At 37.5% G+C, this 19,909-nt stretch overlaps 1 protein-coding gene across 1 annotated transcript in view; it reads left to right on the top strand.

The window, feature by feature from the left end:
- The first annotated feature begins 1,023 nt into the window (after window positions 1-1,023).
- Window positions 1,024-19,909, top strand: part of LOC125129479 (myeloid cell nuclear differentiation antigen-like) — a 57,480-nt gene continuing 38,594 nt past the window's right edge. The window contains 6 exon segments of the mRNA XM_047784211.1: window positions 1,024-1,264; window positions 6,255-6,539; window positions 7,893-8,029; window positions 8,575-8,742; window positions 9,809-10,231; window positions 11,467-11,652. Of these exon segments, the coding sequence (XP_047640167.1) occupies window positions 6,275-6,539; window positions 7,893-8,029; window positions 8,575-8,742; window positions 9,809-10,231; window positions 11,467-11,652 (1,179 nt within the window). The 5' untranslated portion in view covers window positions 1,024-1,264; window positions 6,255-6,274.

Genomic DNA, 19,909 nt, shown 5'->3' with positions numbered 1-19,909 from the left:
ATAATAGAACTTAACAAAATAGAAAAAGACTCAAAGATCTTGAAACCAAATTTGTGTTTACTAGAGGGGAAACGTGAGGAGGGAGGGATAAATTAAGGGGTTAGGAATGATATATACATACATTACTATATATAAAATAGAGGGGTAACAAGGACCTACTGTATAGCACAGGGACATTTACTCAATACTGTGTAATAACCTATATGGGAAAAGAATCTGAAAAGGTATGCACAAACTGATTTGTTTCGCTGTATGTCATAAATTAACACAATTTTGTAAGGCAACTATAGTCCAAAAATTTTTTTTAAAAAGAAATTAAGTTTTTGAGTTCCTGTCGTGGCTCAGTGGTTAATGAATCCGACTAGGAACCATGAGGTTGTGGGTTTGATCCCCGCCCTTGCTCAGTGGGTTAAGGATCCGGCATTGCCGTGAGCTGTGGTGTAAGTTGCAGATGCGGCTCGGATCCTGTGTTGCTGTGGCTCTGGCGTAGGCCAGCGGCTACATCTCTGATTAGACCCCTAGCCTAGGAACCTCCATATGCGGTGGGAATGGCCCTAAAAAGAATAGAAAGACAAAAATAAATAAATAAAAATAAAGTTTTAAGAGATACCTCGACAAAGACCTAAAAGAAAACTCAATTACATTAAAAAGAAAAGAAAAAAGTATTGGTAGTAATAGATGCTTCTAGCCAAGATCTCCTACCACTGCCACAGTGTGGACAGGAAAGGCAAGAGATGTGCCTGGGGGACTTTCCTTTCCCCTTTAAGAGAAGAGCCTCTATTATGGGGCTTTGGTATCTACTAACTCACATTGAAGTCTTCTGGCTAAGAAAGTTCTAATGCTGTAACTCTTCAGACATATGTAAAATAAATAAATAAACAATATTGTATCTCTAATGTTTCACTGTGACTAAGACATTTACAGGAAGAGAATTTCAGCTTCTTTGACTAAAGAAATACAAAACTAAGAAACTGGGTGGGAGGAGTCTTAACACTGTTTCATAACTTCTTTGTCTCTTGGTGCATTCCACAGAGGAGGGAGCCAGCACTAGTCACATTTTAAAGTGACTCTAACCAGTGCCATTTTTTCGTATTGTCATTGAAAAAACCTTCATTGTCTTAACATTGCAGGATATTTTAACACTCTGCAGTTCAGTTTCTGAGAGCTTTTCTGATAGACCTTCCACCTCAAGCAAAAGAAATATCGATTCCTGCATTTCTGAAGATCTCCAGATTTGAACTGTGGTGGAAGACTTTTCAGTGGGGTGAGTTCCGTCAGGATTGTAGTAGAGAAGATCTGGGTACCTCGTTCATATCCACAAGATCACAGGCAGAGAACTGGTTTTTGAGCTGGTGGAGGGGGGGAAGGTTGGAGTCCGCACATTCAGAAAAGTGAAGCTTGTATAATCTTTTACTTACGAGGAATAGAACAGACCTTTTTTATTACATCACAACTGAGGCCTGAACAAAGGGAAATGAATTTTGACTACTGCGGATTTTAAAATTCATCCTCGAGGTGTTTACAGCATAAATTAATATTTAGAAGAGGGCTCTGATTTTCTTAGCTGGAAGATGCACAGGAAATTTAGTGGCTGTTATAGAAGCCTGGGTAAAAAATAAGATAATGGCATGGAAAAAGTATTATGCAATAATATTAAGTAGAAAATAACTTGGACCTAAAATTGTGTTGTATGGTATTACTCCAATTTTACAGAACATGAGAACAAAAACACATAAAGTAGAGAATTTCTCAGTTTCAGAAACATAGTTACTCAAACACATGGTATCAATATATTCATAAGACTTTATGTACTTTAGCTCCACGTTATACTATGTATTAGAGGCAGTTTCTGTTCTGTGGGGACTCTGCTTTCCTCAAAGTCATGGGTAGACTTTGGTGGTAAAAGTTTGTAGGAAAGAGATAGCTGGAAACAATTAAATCTATACTTACCTTTTGGAATGGCTTTAGTCTTTCTGTAGAGTCATATATATATAAACATTTTATGTGTTTTAAAAAAAAGTATAAAGTTTTAGGCATTTGGGTTTCAGAATTCTCTCAATGTCCAATAAGACTTTTTAAGTTTAACTGTATTATTTTTCTAATTTTTTTCTTTGCTTTGTTCAGTAATTAAAATATACTAACATCTCAAACTATAATAATGATTTGATCATATTTTCCCTATAGTTCTCTCAATTTTTAATATAAATATAACATTTATGTGTGTATATGTAGTGAAAGAGAAATATACTACATAATACTATGTATAGTAATAAGAAAGAATATAAATTAATAATAAACAATATATACTTATTACTATTAGATAAATACATAATTTAAACTGTTGCAGTTAAGTTCTTTCTGGAACTTAAACCTTTTATCACTGTGTAGTAAAACTCCATTTCTGATGAAAGTCTAACTTAAGGTCTATTTAAAGCTACACTTAAAATATAGATACACTGCTTTCTCTAATGTTCACATGATAAAGATTTTTTTGCAACTATATTTTAAAACCTTTAAATGACATTTTGTTAACAATATATACTTAGATTTTTTTAAAAAACCCAGTTTGAAAACTTTCTTTCAATAGGTTTAACACTCCAATGCTGGTTAATTAAACTTCATTGCTGGTCATCAAAAAAAAAAAAAAAAAGCACATTATGTACATTAGGTGAAATGTATTTGGCTGGTTTGTAATACTTATTTATAATACTTATTCTATGCTTCCTTCTTTCCTTTTTCTTCTGTGTCTGTGGTTTTTTGGTGTGTTTTTGTTTTGTTTTGTTTTCTTTTCTTTTCTTTTCTTTTTAGGGCCACACCTGCAGTATAGGGAAGTTCCCAGGCTAGGGGTTAAATTGGAAATGCAGCTGCTGGCATACACCACACCCACAGCAATGCCAGATCCCAGCCACATCTGTGACCTACACACAGCTCATGGCAATTCAGGATCCATGACCCACTGAGTGAGGCCACGGAGTGAACCTTCATCCTCATGGATACTAGTCGGGTTCTTAACCCACTGAGCCACAACTGGAACCCTGCCTATGGTTTAACTTCTGACTTCTTTAGAACAAGTAACTTAGTAAACACTCATATCTCATTTCTCCCTACCATCACCCCACCGTCTTGACCTACTTCCTGTTTCGTTTCTCTTCATTTTGCTTTGGCAACACCTTTCTGAAACCCTTGGGATCAAATAAGGTTTCGAGTTCAGAACTTGAGTGACATAAGAAGACTGCTTAAGGCACATCCCATATGTAGTGTATTACATACACTAAGTCCTGACTCATTTCAAATACACTATTTCAGGAGCAAGACCTATGAACAGTCACACTAAAGGGAATTCTTAAAACTTATATATAGACTCCTGTCACTTCATAATAGGTACTTTCCTGATAAGTTTTGACACCAAATTTACACAATACATATACATAACTTTTGGTTTCACAGTTTTTTGGGAGGTTTAAAAAGTACAGATATGAATTGGGGTAAATGTTACAAGAAATTACTCCATGCGGTTTTGCTGTCAAGAATCTGATTTTGAAAATTTGCAAGTGATCTATACTTTTTCTCTGGAAGCTGTCAAATTGTCCTTGTTTTTGGATATTCTTCAGTTTATCTACATTATGTATTGGTGTAGATTTTTTCCTTCACTCTCCTATTCATTACTCTATTGGCCTGATCAATCTGAAGATATTCATGTTACTTTAATTCCTAGAAGTTTATCCTATTATTTCTTCTAAATATTTCCACTTTTTTATTAATTTTTTACTTTATATTGGAGTATAGTTTATTTACAACATTGTGTCAGTTTCAGGTGTACAGCAAAGTGATTTAGTTATACATATACATATATCCATTCTTTTTCAGATTCTTTTCCTGTATAGGTTATTACAGAATTTTTTTTTTTTTTTTTGCTTTTGCTTTTGCTTTTCAGGGCCATACCTGCAGCATATGGAAGTTCCCAGGATCCAATGTGAGATACAGCTGCCGGCGTATGCCACAGCCACAGCAATGCCAGATCTGAGTTGCATCTGTGACCTACACCACAGCTCTTGGCAACGCCAGATCCTTAATCCACTGATCAAGGTCAGGGATCGAACCCGAAACCTCATGGTTCCTAGTCAGATTCACTTCTGCTGTGCCACGACGGAACTCCAGTTATTACAGAATATTGAGTAGAGTCGTCTATGCTATACAGAGGTCCTTGTTAATTATCTATTTTACATATAATAGTGTCTGCATAGGTTAATCCCAAACTCCGAATTTAGCGCCCCCCCTTTCCTTTTTGGTAACCATAGTTTTCACACTTTTAGGAACTAATAACATGGGGATATTGACATTTTAACCTGTACGTTTTCTTCCTTTTTTTTCTTTTTTTTCCCTTTTTAGGGCCACACTCAGGGCATATGGAAGTTCCCAGCCTTGGGGTGGAATCGGAGCTGCAGCCACCAGCATATGGCACTGCCACAGGAATGAGGGATACGAACCTCGTCTGTGACCTACACCACAGCTCACAGTAACTGTGGATCTGTTAATCTACTGTGCGAGGCCAGGGATCTAAACTGCATCCTCATGGATCCTAATCGAGTTTGTTACCACTGAGCCCAACGGGAACTCCACATTTTCTTTTCTATTTTCTATTTTTAATCCCAACCTATATCCTTGTGAGAGAGTTTTCAACCTAATCTTACAAATCAATAATTTATTTTCTAAGTGTATCCATTGAACTATATAGCCAAATTATTATGTTCCAGGAGCCAAATCTCCTGAACTCCAAGGTCTCAAAACTCATATTCTGATTCCTGAGTCAATGGAATCAAGGAAAATATTGGGGGAAAAGGTGATAGACTTGTCATTTTTGTTTTTCACAAATAGTGATTCTCATAAGCTATTTTATATTCAGAGTTTAGGACACTATGTGTGAAATATCCTATGTAAGAATTTCCAGACAATAGGATTCAGGCTGAGTGCATCTGCATATTGCGTAAGTTGGCAGACTTTTAAATTAAAGTTTAATAGTTTCATTAAGGCCACATGTTCTCTAGATCTACTTTTCAAGAAGAAACATAGGAAGTACATATTTTTAGTTGATAATAATCTTTTTTAATTAAAGCATGGTTGATTTACAATGATGGTTTGCCAATTTCTGCTGTACAGCTAAGTGATCCATATATATATATATATAATATACACACACACACACACAAACACATATAAAAAGGAATATATTTCCTTATATTATCTTCCATGGTGATTTCTCCCAAGAGACCAGATATAGCTCCCTCTGCTGTGCAGTGGGACCTCATTGTTTATCCACTCTAAATGTAATAGTTTACATCTGAGATGGACTGGGAGTTTGGGGTTAGGAAGTATATATTTCATGAGAGGGTCTGGAACAGCATAATATGCTACAAAGTTCTGGAGCTTATATATGAAAAACGGAAAGTGGGGCAAGCAGGCCTTCCTAGTCAGGCTAAGGATAAGGAATTGTTCATAAAGAAAATGGGGGACCACTGAGGGATTTCAAGTGTGGTAGAAATGGGGTTTATAGAGATAACTTGATTTTGAAAATAACTGATTAGAGAGATTTAGTCTGAAAAGAGGAAATTCAAGCAACTATTAAATAACCCCAGACAATAAATGCTGTGATTCTGCATTAGGGAGCAGGTAAAAGACCAGCAAAGGGACATAAAAGATATGGTCTGAGACCCAAGGATAGACGATGCTAATGAGAGCTGACTAAAGCAAGAGAAAAGTGGCCAAAGGCAGGTACCCAGCATGGAACTGTAATGCTATGGCAGAAGGATAAAGTGAGAGGCCACAGCCTATTTTGCACATAGGTCACTTCAGTCACCATGGGGGTAGGGAGAGTCAGGACCCAACCACAGACATTCACAGCCACACTCTACCCCAGTAAAGGATAGGAAGAGGACCAGGGACTCTGACGCTCTATAACCCATATTCTAAACACTGCAAAAATGACCTGTTTCCAGGCATCCTTCTTCCACACTCACCCCTGATCTAAATCAACTTTCATCATTAATAAGGAAGAATTTCTTTAAGTTTTCCTAATGCAGCACTTATCAGGACATTTTTCAAATGACACATCTGGTGATGAAGTTCCTTCGTGCCACATACACCCAAAGGCAGCTCTTTCACAAGACCCACTGAGACCCACTCACTCGCATAGACATAACCAGTCTTTAAAACTGTCTGTAAACATGTGTAACCTTGTATGTTTTTTTCTCTTGTAGGCTCATCCATAACTTGAGACATGACGAACAAATACAAGAAAATCATTCTGCTGAAAGGATTAGAGAAAATCGATGAATATCATTTTAGTATGATTAAGTCTTTACTGGCTCATGATTTAGAACTGACTAGAGAAATGCAAGATAACTACGACAGAGTTAAGATTGCTGATCTAATGGAACTAAAGTTCCCAGGCATTACTTGTGTCAACATACTAGAAGAATTGTTAAGCGACATGATAAAATATAAAGATATTGTAAAAGAATTTAGAAAGGAAAAGCTAAAAGGTAATTAGGAACCTTTTTTAGGCACATGGGAATCCAGAAGGGACAGTACACAACCACTCCTCTCTGACCCTTCCCAATCCTGAGTAATAATCCACCTTAGTCATAGTTTATACGTTCCTTTCCCTATTTATGATTCAGTGGTCATGATAAATAGCAGAAGCCAACATTTTTAACAATGTAGGGCATCCCCTTTCCTATAAGGGGGATTGGTTGTATGTTAGAGGGTTTATTTAGGCTAAGGATAAAAAGTGAAAGAGGAACTAGATGAGAAGCTGAAACTTTCAATACATTAGAAGTGTTAGAAAGTAACGAAGTAAAAAAATTAAGATTTGTGGTTTCTTTTAAAAAACATTTACATTTAACTAATTAATGTGAAAATTCTATTAAGACTATTTGGCCATGGTCATCATTCTGTCTAGTAGTCAGGATGCAGCAATACTTCACAAAAAAACCTACCTCTCAGAGATGTGAAGAACTTTTGTAAACTCACCAGGCAAAACGGAGATTTTAAAAAAATCTGAAGACCAATATCACTGTATTACACCTCACAAATTCATATTATATATCCTTTCATTGGCTTCTATAATTTAACTAATCTTTTAATAAACATGACAACTGGACAGCATTATGAAGGCCTTGGATTTTTTAAAATGATTTTTATTTTTTCCATTATAGTTGGTTTACAGTGTTCTGTCAAAGTGGCCCAGTCACACACACACACACACACACACACACACACACATATATATTCTTTTTGTCACATTATCGTCTATCATGCTCCATCATAAGTGACTAGATATACTTCCCACTGCTATACAGAAGGATCTCATTGCTTATCCATTCCAAAGGCAATAGTTTGCCTCTATTAACCCCAGATTCCCAGTCCATCCCACTTCCTCCCTTCCCCCTCCCCCTCAGCAACCACAAGTCTGTTCTCCATGATTTTAGACTCTTATACTAAGTGAAATAAGAGAAAAACAAATACCATATGATATCATTTATATCTGGAATCTAATATATGGCACAAATTTAACCTTTCCACAGAAAGGCCTTGGACTTTTTTAAAAGAGTATGATAGGGGAACAGGGGAAGGGTTTGAGTAGGGTACATGGGAATCCAGAAGGGACACTGTACAGGGATTAAGTACAAAGACTATTGAGGAAGCAGGAGACAGTCTTCCTGCCAGTGTTATTGCTATTGGTCCCCTCGTGGCCAGGATGCCTAAGGCGGTAGAGGTAGATAAAAGCATTATCTAGACCCACAAGTGGGAGCTGAGGGGAAATAACACTGAAACTTCTTCAGCTCTCATGGAACAGCTATTCTGCATTTATTGTCTTTTTGTTTTTACATCAGTCGCAAGGGAAATTGGAGCAGAAATGTCACCTTCAGCAAAAAAGAGAAAACAGGAGGAAACATGTTCTGATATGCATGGACCTACCACACATATTAATCTGCCATCTGAAGGAGCAAAGGAGAGTCCTGTGGCTCAGGTAAACTTGAGGAAGAGGAACAAGCTTGTAGTTCCAGAGAGGAGCCCTGCTAAGGCACCTGGTTCTTTATTAATACACCAGCAGCTTAGATTAAGGAACCTATGGATCAAGTGAAAGAACCAAATTAAGGAACTATGGATCATCTGCTTTTTACCAGGAAAAGAATGAGGCACTATAAAAATATAGTAAAAATTTATGTGACATAGATATGGTAACATTATCCTCATCATAAAGATGTTAACAATTAGATTGAAAACACATCTTGCTCATGCTTGCATAAATGTGGATTTTCTAATTCTGAGATCAGTGCTCTTCCCATTATGACACAGAGGTGAGTGGAGGAGAAATGTGTGCATCTGTGTGAATCAACCAACCATCTATGCCCACTCTTACCTACCAGCCATCTCTTTTGGTGATGGGTAAGAACTCCTTGGAGTTTCCAAGGATATCATGTTGCATGTAAACAGAACCCACTACAGTGTGATGAAAATATGTTCTTATTTTCACACTGAAAACCATTCACAGAAAAATGAAACTACTTTCAGAAAAGAAAAACCTCAACCCAAGGAGAAAGTGGAACAAAAAGGAAAAAGGTGTCTCAGAAGCAGACTCAGTCTGTCTCCCCCTCAGGAAGCAACACATCCACAACTGCGGGCTTTCCTCCACTTCCCCAGACCTCACCATCAGCTTCATCCTCCACTCACCTACCCAAGGTACACATTTCCTGTTTTTCTTTTCCAAGTTTTCTTCAACTCAGTTACAGGTGTGTTCCACAGTGACTATTGTTCATTTGGTGTATAACTCTGTGGTTATTGAGTAACTTGTTTTGGCAAAGGTGGTTCCTTCGTTATGCTAAATTAGTCACATTGGTGAGAAGCCATATCCAAGTGAAACCCAGTCCTTTACAGATGATCACCCTGTGTAATATTCCAGGTCAGAACCACTCAACTACTTCTGGTCTCTGGAGGTAGATAGCTTGGCTTTTCCTTTCATGAAGATGTGACCCACCTTTTCTTCCCATGCTTCCAATTACCCATCAGACAATATTCTCTTTGTGAAAAGATTCCACTGCAAATCAAAGAAATCCAGCCACTGTGGAGAAAGGAGATTAGAGATAAACAAACCTGTCCTCTGTTTTTCAGTTAGCATCCAAGCCACTGAGAAATACTGTAGATAGGCTGCAGAGAACATGGTTCCAAGCAGATGTCCTTTCTTTGACCCCATGTAGGACAGGAAATACTGAGCCACTCCATGTTTTTCTCACTACTTGTAACAGACTATGATTTCTTGGGAAGAGGTAACATTTTGGATCTTCAAAATTGCCCCAAGCATCCTAGTGATACATGTTTGTGGCTTGTGGTAGGCACCACTGTCTATTTTCAATGCTCTCTTCATTCTTATTTTCCTTAGTCATTCACGTAGGTACAAGAATTGCTGAATTATTTATGATGTTTTAATCTGTCCCTCAAATGCTTCATGACAAGGTTGTCATTATCTGTGGCTCTGTGCTGCTCTTGCTGGGGATTGTGCAGTAATTCAGAAAGATTATTCTGTTTAAAATAGACATTTTAACATCTATTCCTATTGTCTGCTACCTTATACTTCTGTTACCTAAGCTTTACCAATTCATTACTATTTCCTTTCTGTTAAGCACTTCCTTTCTAATCTGACCCCAGGTCCAAATATCTGTGAATGATTATGATTGAAGTTTCACTCAAGAAAGTGACTTTGTATTCCCTGCTCAGGGCACGTTTATTTTCCTATTTCTGTTCAACACAGAACCAGAAAAGCCAGGTCCAACATAAGGGAGCTGCCAGGAGAAGTTCTCTTCAAAAGGGCCCAATAACAGTGATGGTACTAAAAGCAACAGAGCCATTTGAATACGAGTCTCCAGAAGAGGGGAAGAGCACAATGTTTCATGCTACAGTGGTTACTGCAAGGCAGTTTTTCCAAGTGAAGGTTTTTAACACCAACCTAAAAGAGAAATTCACAAAGCAGAAGTTCATTACCATATCAGATTACTCTGAATGCAAAGGAAACCTGGAGATAAACAAAGCATCATCTGTATCGGAAGCTGGTCCTGATCAAAAGTTTGAAGTGCCAAAGCACATCATCAAAAGAGCAAATCGAACTCCCAAGATCGATAGTCTTCACAAGCAGGCCCCAGGAACAATCGTGTATGGCTTGTTTGTGTTACATCAGGTAACCTCTCAAAATTGCTTTGCATTTGCTCCCTCAAGTGTCTGAAATTAGACATCTTAACTTGCCAAGTTCTGCTTTCCGACTGAATACTGGAATTCCACTCTCAGTTCTCTCTCTTGACTAGAAATATGTGGTCAAATCTGCCACACAACAGGAAATGGAACTGGGTGAACTGAAGATTCACTGGGAAACCTTTTCATTTCCCCAGTTATGAATCCCCAGTCTCAGACATGAATAAGGCAGTGCAGGGAATAAGTCAAGATGCACATTCTAATAATTTTATTTCTGAACACAATATTCATCACTTTCCTTTTCCTCTGGGCAATGGACTGCCCTAAGAGTGAATTCTGGTTGTGGCATATATCCAGAGTAATAAATATATTAGCCTTATTCCCCTAAATACACATACATTCAGAAGTTAGGCAAATGATATAACCATCCAATGCTGTCCCCTCCATCTTATTCATTCATTAGTCAATTATTCATGAACAGCAAATTGAAGGAATACTATATATATATAGCATGATATTTGGAAAATACAGCAATTTAATTCCCTATTTATCAAATAAAAAGGCATGGAGAGTTTTACCGATATTTCAGTTTCCAAATTCAAGGTAGTAAACAGTACAATACCTTCAAGTGCCCCTAAAATTTACAAACTGTTATGAACTCACCTGGAATCTTACATATTTGACTGCTTCATAAACCTGTATATGTATCTTCTAAGATATCCCTTTAGTTTACTTCCATTACTTTTTATACTATTTTTAAGAGACCATGCTTCTAAATGCAATTATAGAATTGATGAGAAAGTATGAACCTTATTTGTTATATAGATTTTTATCTATTAATTTAATAATTGTAGTCAATATCCATTCACTTCTGCCTAAGAAGAGAAAACAACAAAAAAAAAAAAAACCATCAAGGATTTCTACTCCCTCTGATTCAAGTTGTTTTAAGGAAACAAAGTTGCCCTTGAGGTGGAAGCAGTAGAAAATAAGAAGAAAACGTATTGTTCTAGAATTTTCAGATAGAAAGCATCTAGAACAAGAAAGACAAAAATAAAAAGGCAAGGTAATGAGGAAGGTTCTCAGAGAAGACCTTGCCAAAGCGATATGCCTATCTGTGCCTGTAATTGCCTTTTTATATCTTGCGTTTACTGTGTCACAGAAGGATCTTTCTCAGACAGTTGGAGGTTACTCTATTTTTCAGACACTGTGAAATTTCTGTTGCAGAAACAAGTAAATAAGAAGAACACAATCTATGAAATACAGGATAATACAGGAAAGATGGATGTCCTGGGGAATGGAAAATGGCACAATATCGAGTGTGAGGAAGGAGATAAACTTCGACTCTTCTGCTTTCAACTGAGAACAGTTAAGAAGCTGAAACTCACATGTGAACTTCACAGCTTCATCCAGGTGGGAACTCAATAGAAAAACATTAGTTTTCCAAAAAGGTGAATGTTTTTTTGGGGGGGTTCTAAGAGCACCAGTTTCTATTTTCTTACACATAGAATCTAGTAGGTGGGAAGAGAGCACAATGTTCTTGCAACCCTCTGTAAGTAGGGGATTTTGCTTTAAAGGCTAGGAAAAAAATGACATTTGCATAGACTTGAAAAAGATATGACACTAATGCTAGATAATAAAATATTTGAAGAAATTAAGAGGGTAGAGGTGTCATTTCATACAGTGGTCAAGAGCTGGGCTTTTAATAGGACTAACCTGATTTGAATCTTAACTTCAGCACTCACTAGCTGCCTGGTATTAGAGAAACTGCTTAATTGGTCCTTCAAAATGCTCAGTCTCTATGTTATAGGGTTGATTTAAAAGCTAAGTGAGTCAGTGCATTATCTCACTACCTGACACAAAATAAGAAATTAATCTGCATTGGATATTGTTTTTCTCAGCAAAGCAGAGATATTGGAAGGAGTTTTAAGCCACGAAAATGACCTATGCATGTCCTTAAAATCAAAGGAGAGGGGAAGGGAGTGGGATAGACTGGGAATCTTGGGTTAATAGGTACAAACTATTGCCTTTGGAATGGATAAGCAATGAAATCCTGCTGTATAGAACTGGGAACTATATCTAGTTACTTATTATGGAGCATGATAATGTGAGAAAAAAGAATCTATACATTAATGTATGTCTGGGTCACATTGCTGTATAGTAGAAAATTGACAGGACAGTGTAAACCAGCTATAATGGAAAAAATAAAAGTCACTACTAAAAAAAAAAAAACATGAAACAGCATAATGCATTCTGAAACTCAGTACATGTGGAAGACTATGGGAAGATGAGGCCAGAGGATAAAAAAGAAAAGGTCAGGGAGGGACAGTGTAACCTTTTGTTGGGAATAAATAAATGGAAAATTTATTGGGAAAATAAGAAACAAGTTGAAAGGTTTTATGCAGATGGATGCTTGATGAATTTGACATTTTAGCAAAAAATTATTCTAATAACTAGTTAGAGTAAGGCATTAGAGAGAGGCTAGGTTTTGAGACAGGGCTATCAATTAGAAATAACAGTATTTGTCAGTTTAGAGATAATTGTTAAAATTATGGGTTGAAATGATATTGCCTTAAAAATAATATATGTATAAATTGTATGGGAAACACTTCCTGAGCTCTCACTCTATGAGAGCTGAGATATGGTGAAGATATAGTCATTATTCCCATTTCATTGATATAGACACTCACACTCATCAAAGGGAAGACAATTTGCCCTCACTGATACAGCCAATAAGTAGTGGTACTGAGATAGATTCCTATCCTGGCCCCGGTGATCTAGCTCAGAGTCAGTTTCTCAGACAGACTGAATGAGAACATCAAATAGATAAGGGTGAAGCCCTGGGGAAAACTGGCATTTGAAAGTGTCCTGAGATAAAAGATACGACAAATGAGAATAAAGACAAGTGAACAGAGAGGTCAAAGGTGATATGGAAAATGTGTATGCATCAGGAAAAAAAAAAAAAAAAAAAAAGCTTAATGAGAAAGAGGATCAACAGAGCTCATACCGGTAACTAGTGATGAAGGAGGTCCCAGGTCTTAAATAATTGCATCTTAGAGCAAAAGTTATCACATTATAGTGAAACACACATCTTGACCCATAGGAAAAAGATGTGATTGACTCTTCATGACCTCACATTCTCTGTCTCCTACACATAGAAACACACACACACACAAACATGCACAGATGGCCTCCATGGGATTCTTGACACACTATTTAAAGTAAATGCAATTAATTAAATTTTAAAAAGTGATATGTTTGTGCTTACAGACATGTCCCTGCACCTCAGTTGTTCCATTTCTCAGAGCCCCTAATACAAGAATCCCTATCTTCTACCTCTAATGTGGAGCAATTACACTGAGAAAGATATTTACCTTATCTTGCTGCTTCTCACTTTTCTGTCCCAAAAAGGACTCCCCACAATGCAGATGAACCAGCACTTTCCTTTCTTTTATGGTTCCTCCTCACCATCGTTGCTGAATGCCTACCCAGTTCAAATGCTGGAAATACCTCTTCTTAGGCTCCCAGCGATGGGGAAGGGAAAGGCTCAAAAGAAAATAATGCACTAGAGGAGATGGGAGGGAGAGAATGAATTGTGTTTCAGGGAGGACAAGGAGAGTGATTGACTTGTGAGTAAGAGATGCAGTGTGGGTACAGAGGCAAAAATAAGCAGAACTTCACGTTAACTGCTTGGCTCTCATTGCGTCTTTCTTATCTCTCCTTAAAGGTCATCAAGACTAAGAAAAGAAGGACCAATTTAATTCAGAAAGTTGGAGAGTAAAACCTCCCCCCCAAATCTTCAGATGGCTTGAATAGTGATATTCTTAAAGCTGAGACTTCCGCTTAAATAATAGATTCAATAGAAATAGTCCAGCATATTAAGAGGTTTTTCTATCTGAGTTATAGATTAGGTCAGTTTTATAAAATGGACTTATATTTTTCTATATTTTATAAGAATACTACATTTTGCATCTCAAATGTTCATAATATAAATATATATATACATATATGTGTGTGTATATGTATATATATGTGTGTGTATCTATATATATATAGATATATATGGATATATATATCCCATTTTAAAAGGCATTGTTCTTCAACATAGTTTTGGAAGTCCTAGCCACAGCAATCAGAGAAGTAAAAGAAATAAAAGGAATCCAAATTGTTAGGAAGATGTATATATACACAATGGAATACTACTCAGCTATCAAAAAGAATGACATAATGCCATTTGCAGCAACATGGATGGAACTAGAGACTCTCATACTGAGTGAAATGACCCAGAAAGACAAAGACAAATATCATATGATATAACTTATAACTGGAATCTAATATCCAGCACAAATGAACATCTCCTCAGAAAAGAAAATCATGGACTTGGACAATAGACTTGTGGCTGCCCAACGGGAGAGGGAGGGAGTGGGAGGGATCGGGAGCTTGGGGTTATCAGATACAACTTAGAATAGATTTACAAGGAAATCCTGCTTTGTAGCATTGAGAAATATGTCTAGATACTCATATTGCAACAGAACAAAGGGTGGGGGAAAAATGTATACATGTAAGAATAACTTGATCCGGAGTTCCCGTCATGGCGCAGTGGTTAACGAATCCGACTAGGAACCATGAGGTTGCGGGTTCGGTCCCTGCCCTTGCTCAGTGGGTTAACGATCCGGCGTTGCCGTGAGCTGTGGTGTAGGTCGCAGACGCGGCTCGGATCCCGCGTTGCTGTGGCTCTGGTGTAGGCTGGCGGCTACAGCTCCAATTCAATCCCTAGCCTGGGAACCTCCATATGCCGCGGGAGCAGCCCAAGAAATAGCAACAACAACAACAACAACAGCAAGCCAAAAAAAAAAAAAAAAAAGAGTAACTTGATCCCCATGCTGCACAGTGGGAAAAAAATAAATTAAAAAAACCTCTATTGGACAAGGACTGATATAAATAATTGAGCAAGGCCAATAGGAGAAGACCACATCTTACTGGACCCCACGTTGGTACCCCCCCATCTTTAAGGAATAAAAATCCCTCTAAGACAGTAGATAAAGGGGGCTCTTCTGCCCCCTCTCCCAGCTGTCCTGGGAGCTATTTGCTCTTCTTTAATATAGACTTTGCTTGCTTGCTTCCTGTGTAAAAAATAAAAATAAAAAATAAAGACTCATGAAGTGACTTTCATAAAAAAAAAAAAAGGAATCCAAATTGGAAAGGAAGAAGTAAAACTATCACTATTTGCAGATGATATGATACTCTACCTAGAGAATCCTAAAGACTCTACCAGAAAACTGCTAGAGCTCATTATTGAATTTGGCAGAGTCACAAGATACAAAATTAATACACAGAAATTGACTGCATTTCCATATACTAACAATGAAAGATCAGAAAGAGAAATTAGGGAAGTAATCCTGTTTACCATCACATCCAAAATAATAAAATACCTAGGAGTAAACCTACCTAATGAGACAAAAGACCTGTACTCTGAAAACTATAAGACACTGATGAAAGAAATCAAAGATGACACAAACAGATGGAAAGACATATCATGCTCTTGGATTGGAAGAATTGATATTACCAAGTGACTAGACTACCCAAGGCAATCTATAGATTCAATGAAATTCCTATCAAATTACCAAGGACATTTTTCACAGAACTTGAACAAAATATTTTAAAGTTTGTTTGGAAGCACAGAAGATCCAGAATAGCCAAAGACATCCTGAAAAAGAAAAATGGAGCTGGAGGAATCAGGCTCCCAGACCTCAGACTATACTACAAAGCAACAATCATCAAAACCATATGGTACTGGCATGAAGACAGAAATATAGCTCAGCAGACCAGGATAGAAAGCCCAGAATTAAACCCATGCACCTAACAGCTAACTAATCTATGACAAAGGAGGCAAGAATATACAATGGAGAAAGGAAAGCCTGTTCAATAAGTGGTGCTGGGAAAACTGGACAGCCACATGGAAAAGAATGAAATTAGAACACTCCCTAACACCATACACAAAAATAAACTCAAAATGGATTAAAGACCTAGATATAAGACCAGATACTATAAAACTCTTAGAGGAAAACATAGGCCAAACACTCTCTGACATAAATAACAGCAACATCTTCTCAGATCCACCTCTTAGAGTAATGACAGTAAAAATAAAAATAAACAAATGGGACTTAATTAAACTTAAGAGTTTCTACCTAAACAAAGGAAACCCTAAACAAAATGAAAAGACAACCCACAGAATGGGAGAAAACCTTTGCAAATGAAGCTACTGACAAGGGATTAATATCCAAAATTTATAAACACCTCCTTTGGCTCCATACCAAAAAAAGCAAACAACCCCATAAAAAAAAAAAAATGGGCAGAAGATCTAAACAGACAATTCTCCAAAGAAGACATGGCCAAAAAAAACATGAAAAACATCACTCATTATCAGAGAAATGCAAATCGAAACCACTATGAGGTAGATTGCTTTGGGTAGTATGGCCATTTTTACAATATTAATTTTTCCAATCCAGGAGCATGGAATATCTTTCCATTTCTTTACACCTTCTTTAATTTCTTTGAGTAATGTTTTATGGTTCTCTGCACATAAGTCTTTCACCTCCTTGGTCAGGTATTTGAATTTTTTGTGGTGCAACTTTAAAGGGTACTGTATTTTTGTATTCCTTTTCTAATATTTTATTGTTAGTATACAGAAATGTGACTGATTTCTGTTAAGCACTGAGAACTATGTCTAGTCACTTATGACAGAGCATGATAAAGGGAGAAAAAAGAATGTATACATGGTATGTATAACTGGGTCACTATGCTATACAGCAGAGAAAAAATTGTATTGGGGAATAACAATAATAAAATTAAAAATATAAGAATTTTTAAAAGCCCACTATGTGGTACCACCTTACACCAGCCAGAATGGCTATCATCAAAAAATCTACAAACAATAAGTGCTGGAGAGGGTGTGGAGAAAAAAGAACCCTGTTACTCTGTTGGAGGGATTGTAAAGTGGTGCAACCACTGTGGAAAACAGTATGGAGATTCCTCAGAAAACTAAACATAGAACTAACATTTGATCCAGCAATCCCACTCCTGGGCATCTATCCAGAGAAAACCATGACTTGAAAAGACGCATGTACTCCAATGTTCACTGCAGCACTATTTGCAATAGCCAAGACATGGAATCAACCTAAATGTCCATCGACAGAGGAGTGGACCAAGAAGATGTGGAATATTACTCAGCCATCAAAAGCAACAAAATAACAGCATTTTTAGCAACATAGATGGACCTAGAAATTACCATGCTAAGTGAAGACAGTGAGTCAATGAGACACCAACATCAAATGCTATCACTTACATGTGGAATCTGAAAAAAGGACACAATGAAATTCTTTGCCAAACAGATACTAACTCACAGACTTTGAAAAACTTATGGTTTCCAAAGGAGACAGGTTGCGGGGGTGGGGGCTGCGCTGGGGTTTGGGGATGGAAATGCTCTAAAATTAGGTTGTGATGATCATTGTACAACTATAAATGTAATAAATTCATTGAGTAATATAAAAATAAAAAAATAAAAAATAAAATTAGGAGTTCCCGTCGTGGCGCAGTGGTTAACGAATCCGACTAGGAACCATGAGGTTGCGGGTTCGATCCCTGCCCTTGCTCAGTGGGTTAACGATCCGGCATTGCCGTGAGCTGTGGTGTAGGTTGCAGACGCGGCTCGGATTCCACGTTGCTGTGGCTCTGGCGTAGGCTGGTGGCTACGGCTCCGATTCGACCCCTAGCCTGGGAACCTCCATATGCCGCAGGAGCGGCCCAAGAAATAGCAAAAAGACCAAAAAAAATAATAATAATAATAAAAAATAAATAAATAAATAAATAAATAAATAAATAATAAAATTAAAAAACTACTGTGCTGTATTCAATGTTAACCGTATTTTGTGCTGATATATTTGGTTGCTTCCTTCCATTCTATCTTTTTCTTACCTATTATATGAATTTTGGAAATAAGAAAGGACGAGCCTTATGCATTTTAAAAAGTGTACCTAAGAAACAGTTGAATTCTCTGAAGGTTTAAAAAAAAAAATCTCCCTTCCTAATGATCATTAAAGTGATATGCTATATCAAAAATAAATAAATAAATAAATAAAAGGCATTGTTCTCCAGAAGTTCTGAGTATGGTCTCTTTATTGCAGAAGTGAGTTGCCCAGGTTGTGCGCTGCGCTGTGAACAATGAAGGAGTGGGGGACACCTACATCAACATCGGGGTCTACATTCTGAATGTGATTTCCAGAGGACAAGGCCTTAACCAGGGCCAGCCTAAGGTGTCATAGGTTGGTCCCACAGCCCATGTTCCAATCAATATGTCCTGTGCCCTGGGGCAAGGTTTATTTGGCCCACAACTGTTTCTGCAACTATATCCCCAAGAAGGGAAACATTGGTGTAATTGGTTTCTCCAGAGGAAGCACCATTGGTGATTTACATAAAGGTACCAATATTTGCAAAAGGCTTCCCAATCCCTAGCTGATGTGAAATATGTAGTCCCATTCATCTAATTTGTAGGTACACTTATTATTAGTTGTCCAACTACATCTGATTATACTCACTTTTTTTTTTCTTTTTATGGCCTCACCTGCAGCATATGGAAGTTCCCAGGCTGGAGAATGATTCAAAGCTACAGCTGCTGGCCTACACCACAGCCACAGCAACACTGGATCTAAGCTGTATCTGCAACCTAAGCTGCAGCCTTCAGCAACACAGAATCCTTAACCCACTGAGCAAGGCCAGGAATCAAACCCATATCCTCATGGACACTATGTTGGGTTCTTAACCTGCTGAGCCACAGCAGGAACTCCTCACAATTTAAATGGGTACATTCCAGACCCCACATAGGAACATGCAATGAGCAAAAGGTAATGATAGTGAATTAAATCTATTCTATGTGACAATAAGTGTCGCCTAAAAAAATATCTAAAATTGATATTTAAAATATAACTATAGACTTCTGTTTCTGGTGGCTGCAGAGTAGCCTACCATCATAACCGTAAATATCACTCAACAAAAGAACATGAGGTGACAGCTTTCAGGCTTCAAGCAATAGGCAGCACAAGGGTAAGATCTCTGATCAAAGGTAAACTCAGAACATAAGCTTTGTAAGTGCCTAAGAGCTTGAATACTTGAAGGATTTCTTGATTGCAGGCTAGTGAGCAGGTATCAGAGCAGAGTGTGACTGTCCCACTGGGCCAAGGGGTAAATAAATATAAGCTTTCATAGAACCTATGCAGCTGGAATCTGGTGAGAAGGTATCTGCACAGAGGGTTCATTGGCTGAGTCCTGGGTTGCACATAGAGAAAGTGAGATAAAATGAGGGCTACCACAGAGCAGCCTCTCTGGGGTTGAGAAGAGAACAGAAGTACCAGATAGCAAACAGTGCTGGAAACAGTGAGTGTGGCTAAAATAGAGACATCTGGGCATCAAACTAACAAAAGAGAGAGATTGTACATTAAGAGTAGACATTATACAATAGACTAGAGACTACTCTAGATACACCCTAACAAAGCCTAAAACCAAGCCTCTTCCTAATTCAGGAAAAACACAAGGAGTCTGAGTTGGGTTTTTTTTTCCAAGTCTATTGAGATATAACTGACATACAACATTGGGTTACATATATTATGTTTGTGTT

The sequence above is a fragment of the Phacochoerus africanus genome, chromosome 6, assembly GCF_016906955.1.
Source record: "Phacochoerus africanus isolate WHEZ1 chromosome 6, ROS_Pafr_v1, whole genome shotgun sequence".
NCBI lineage: Eukaryota > Metazoa > Chordata > Mammalia > Artiodactyla > Suidae > Phacochoerus > Phacochoerus africanus.
This window is presented reverse-complemented; position numbering and strand designations above follow the sequence as displayed.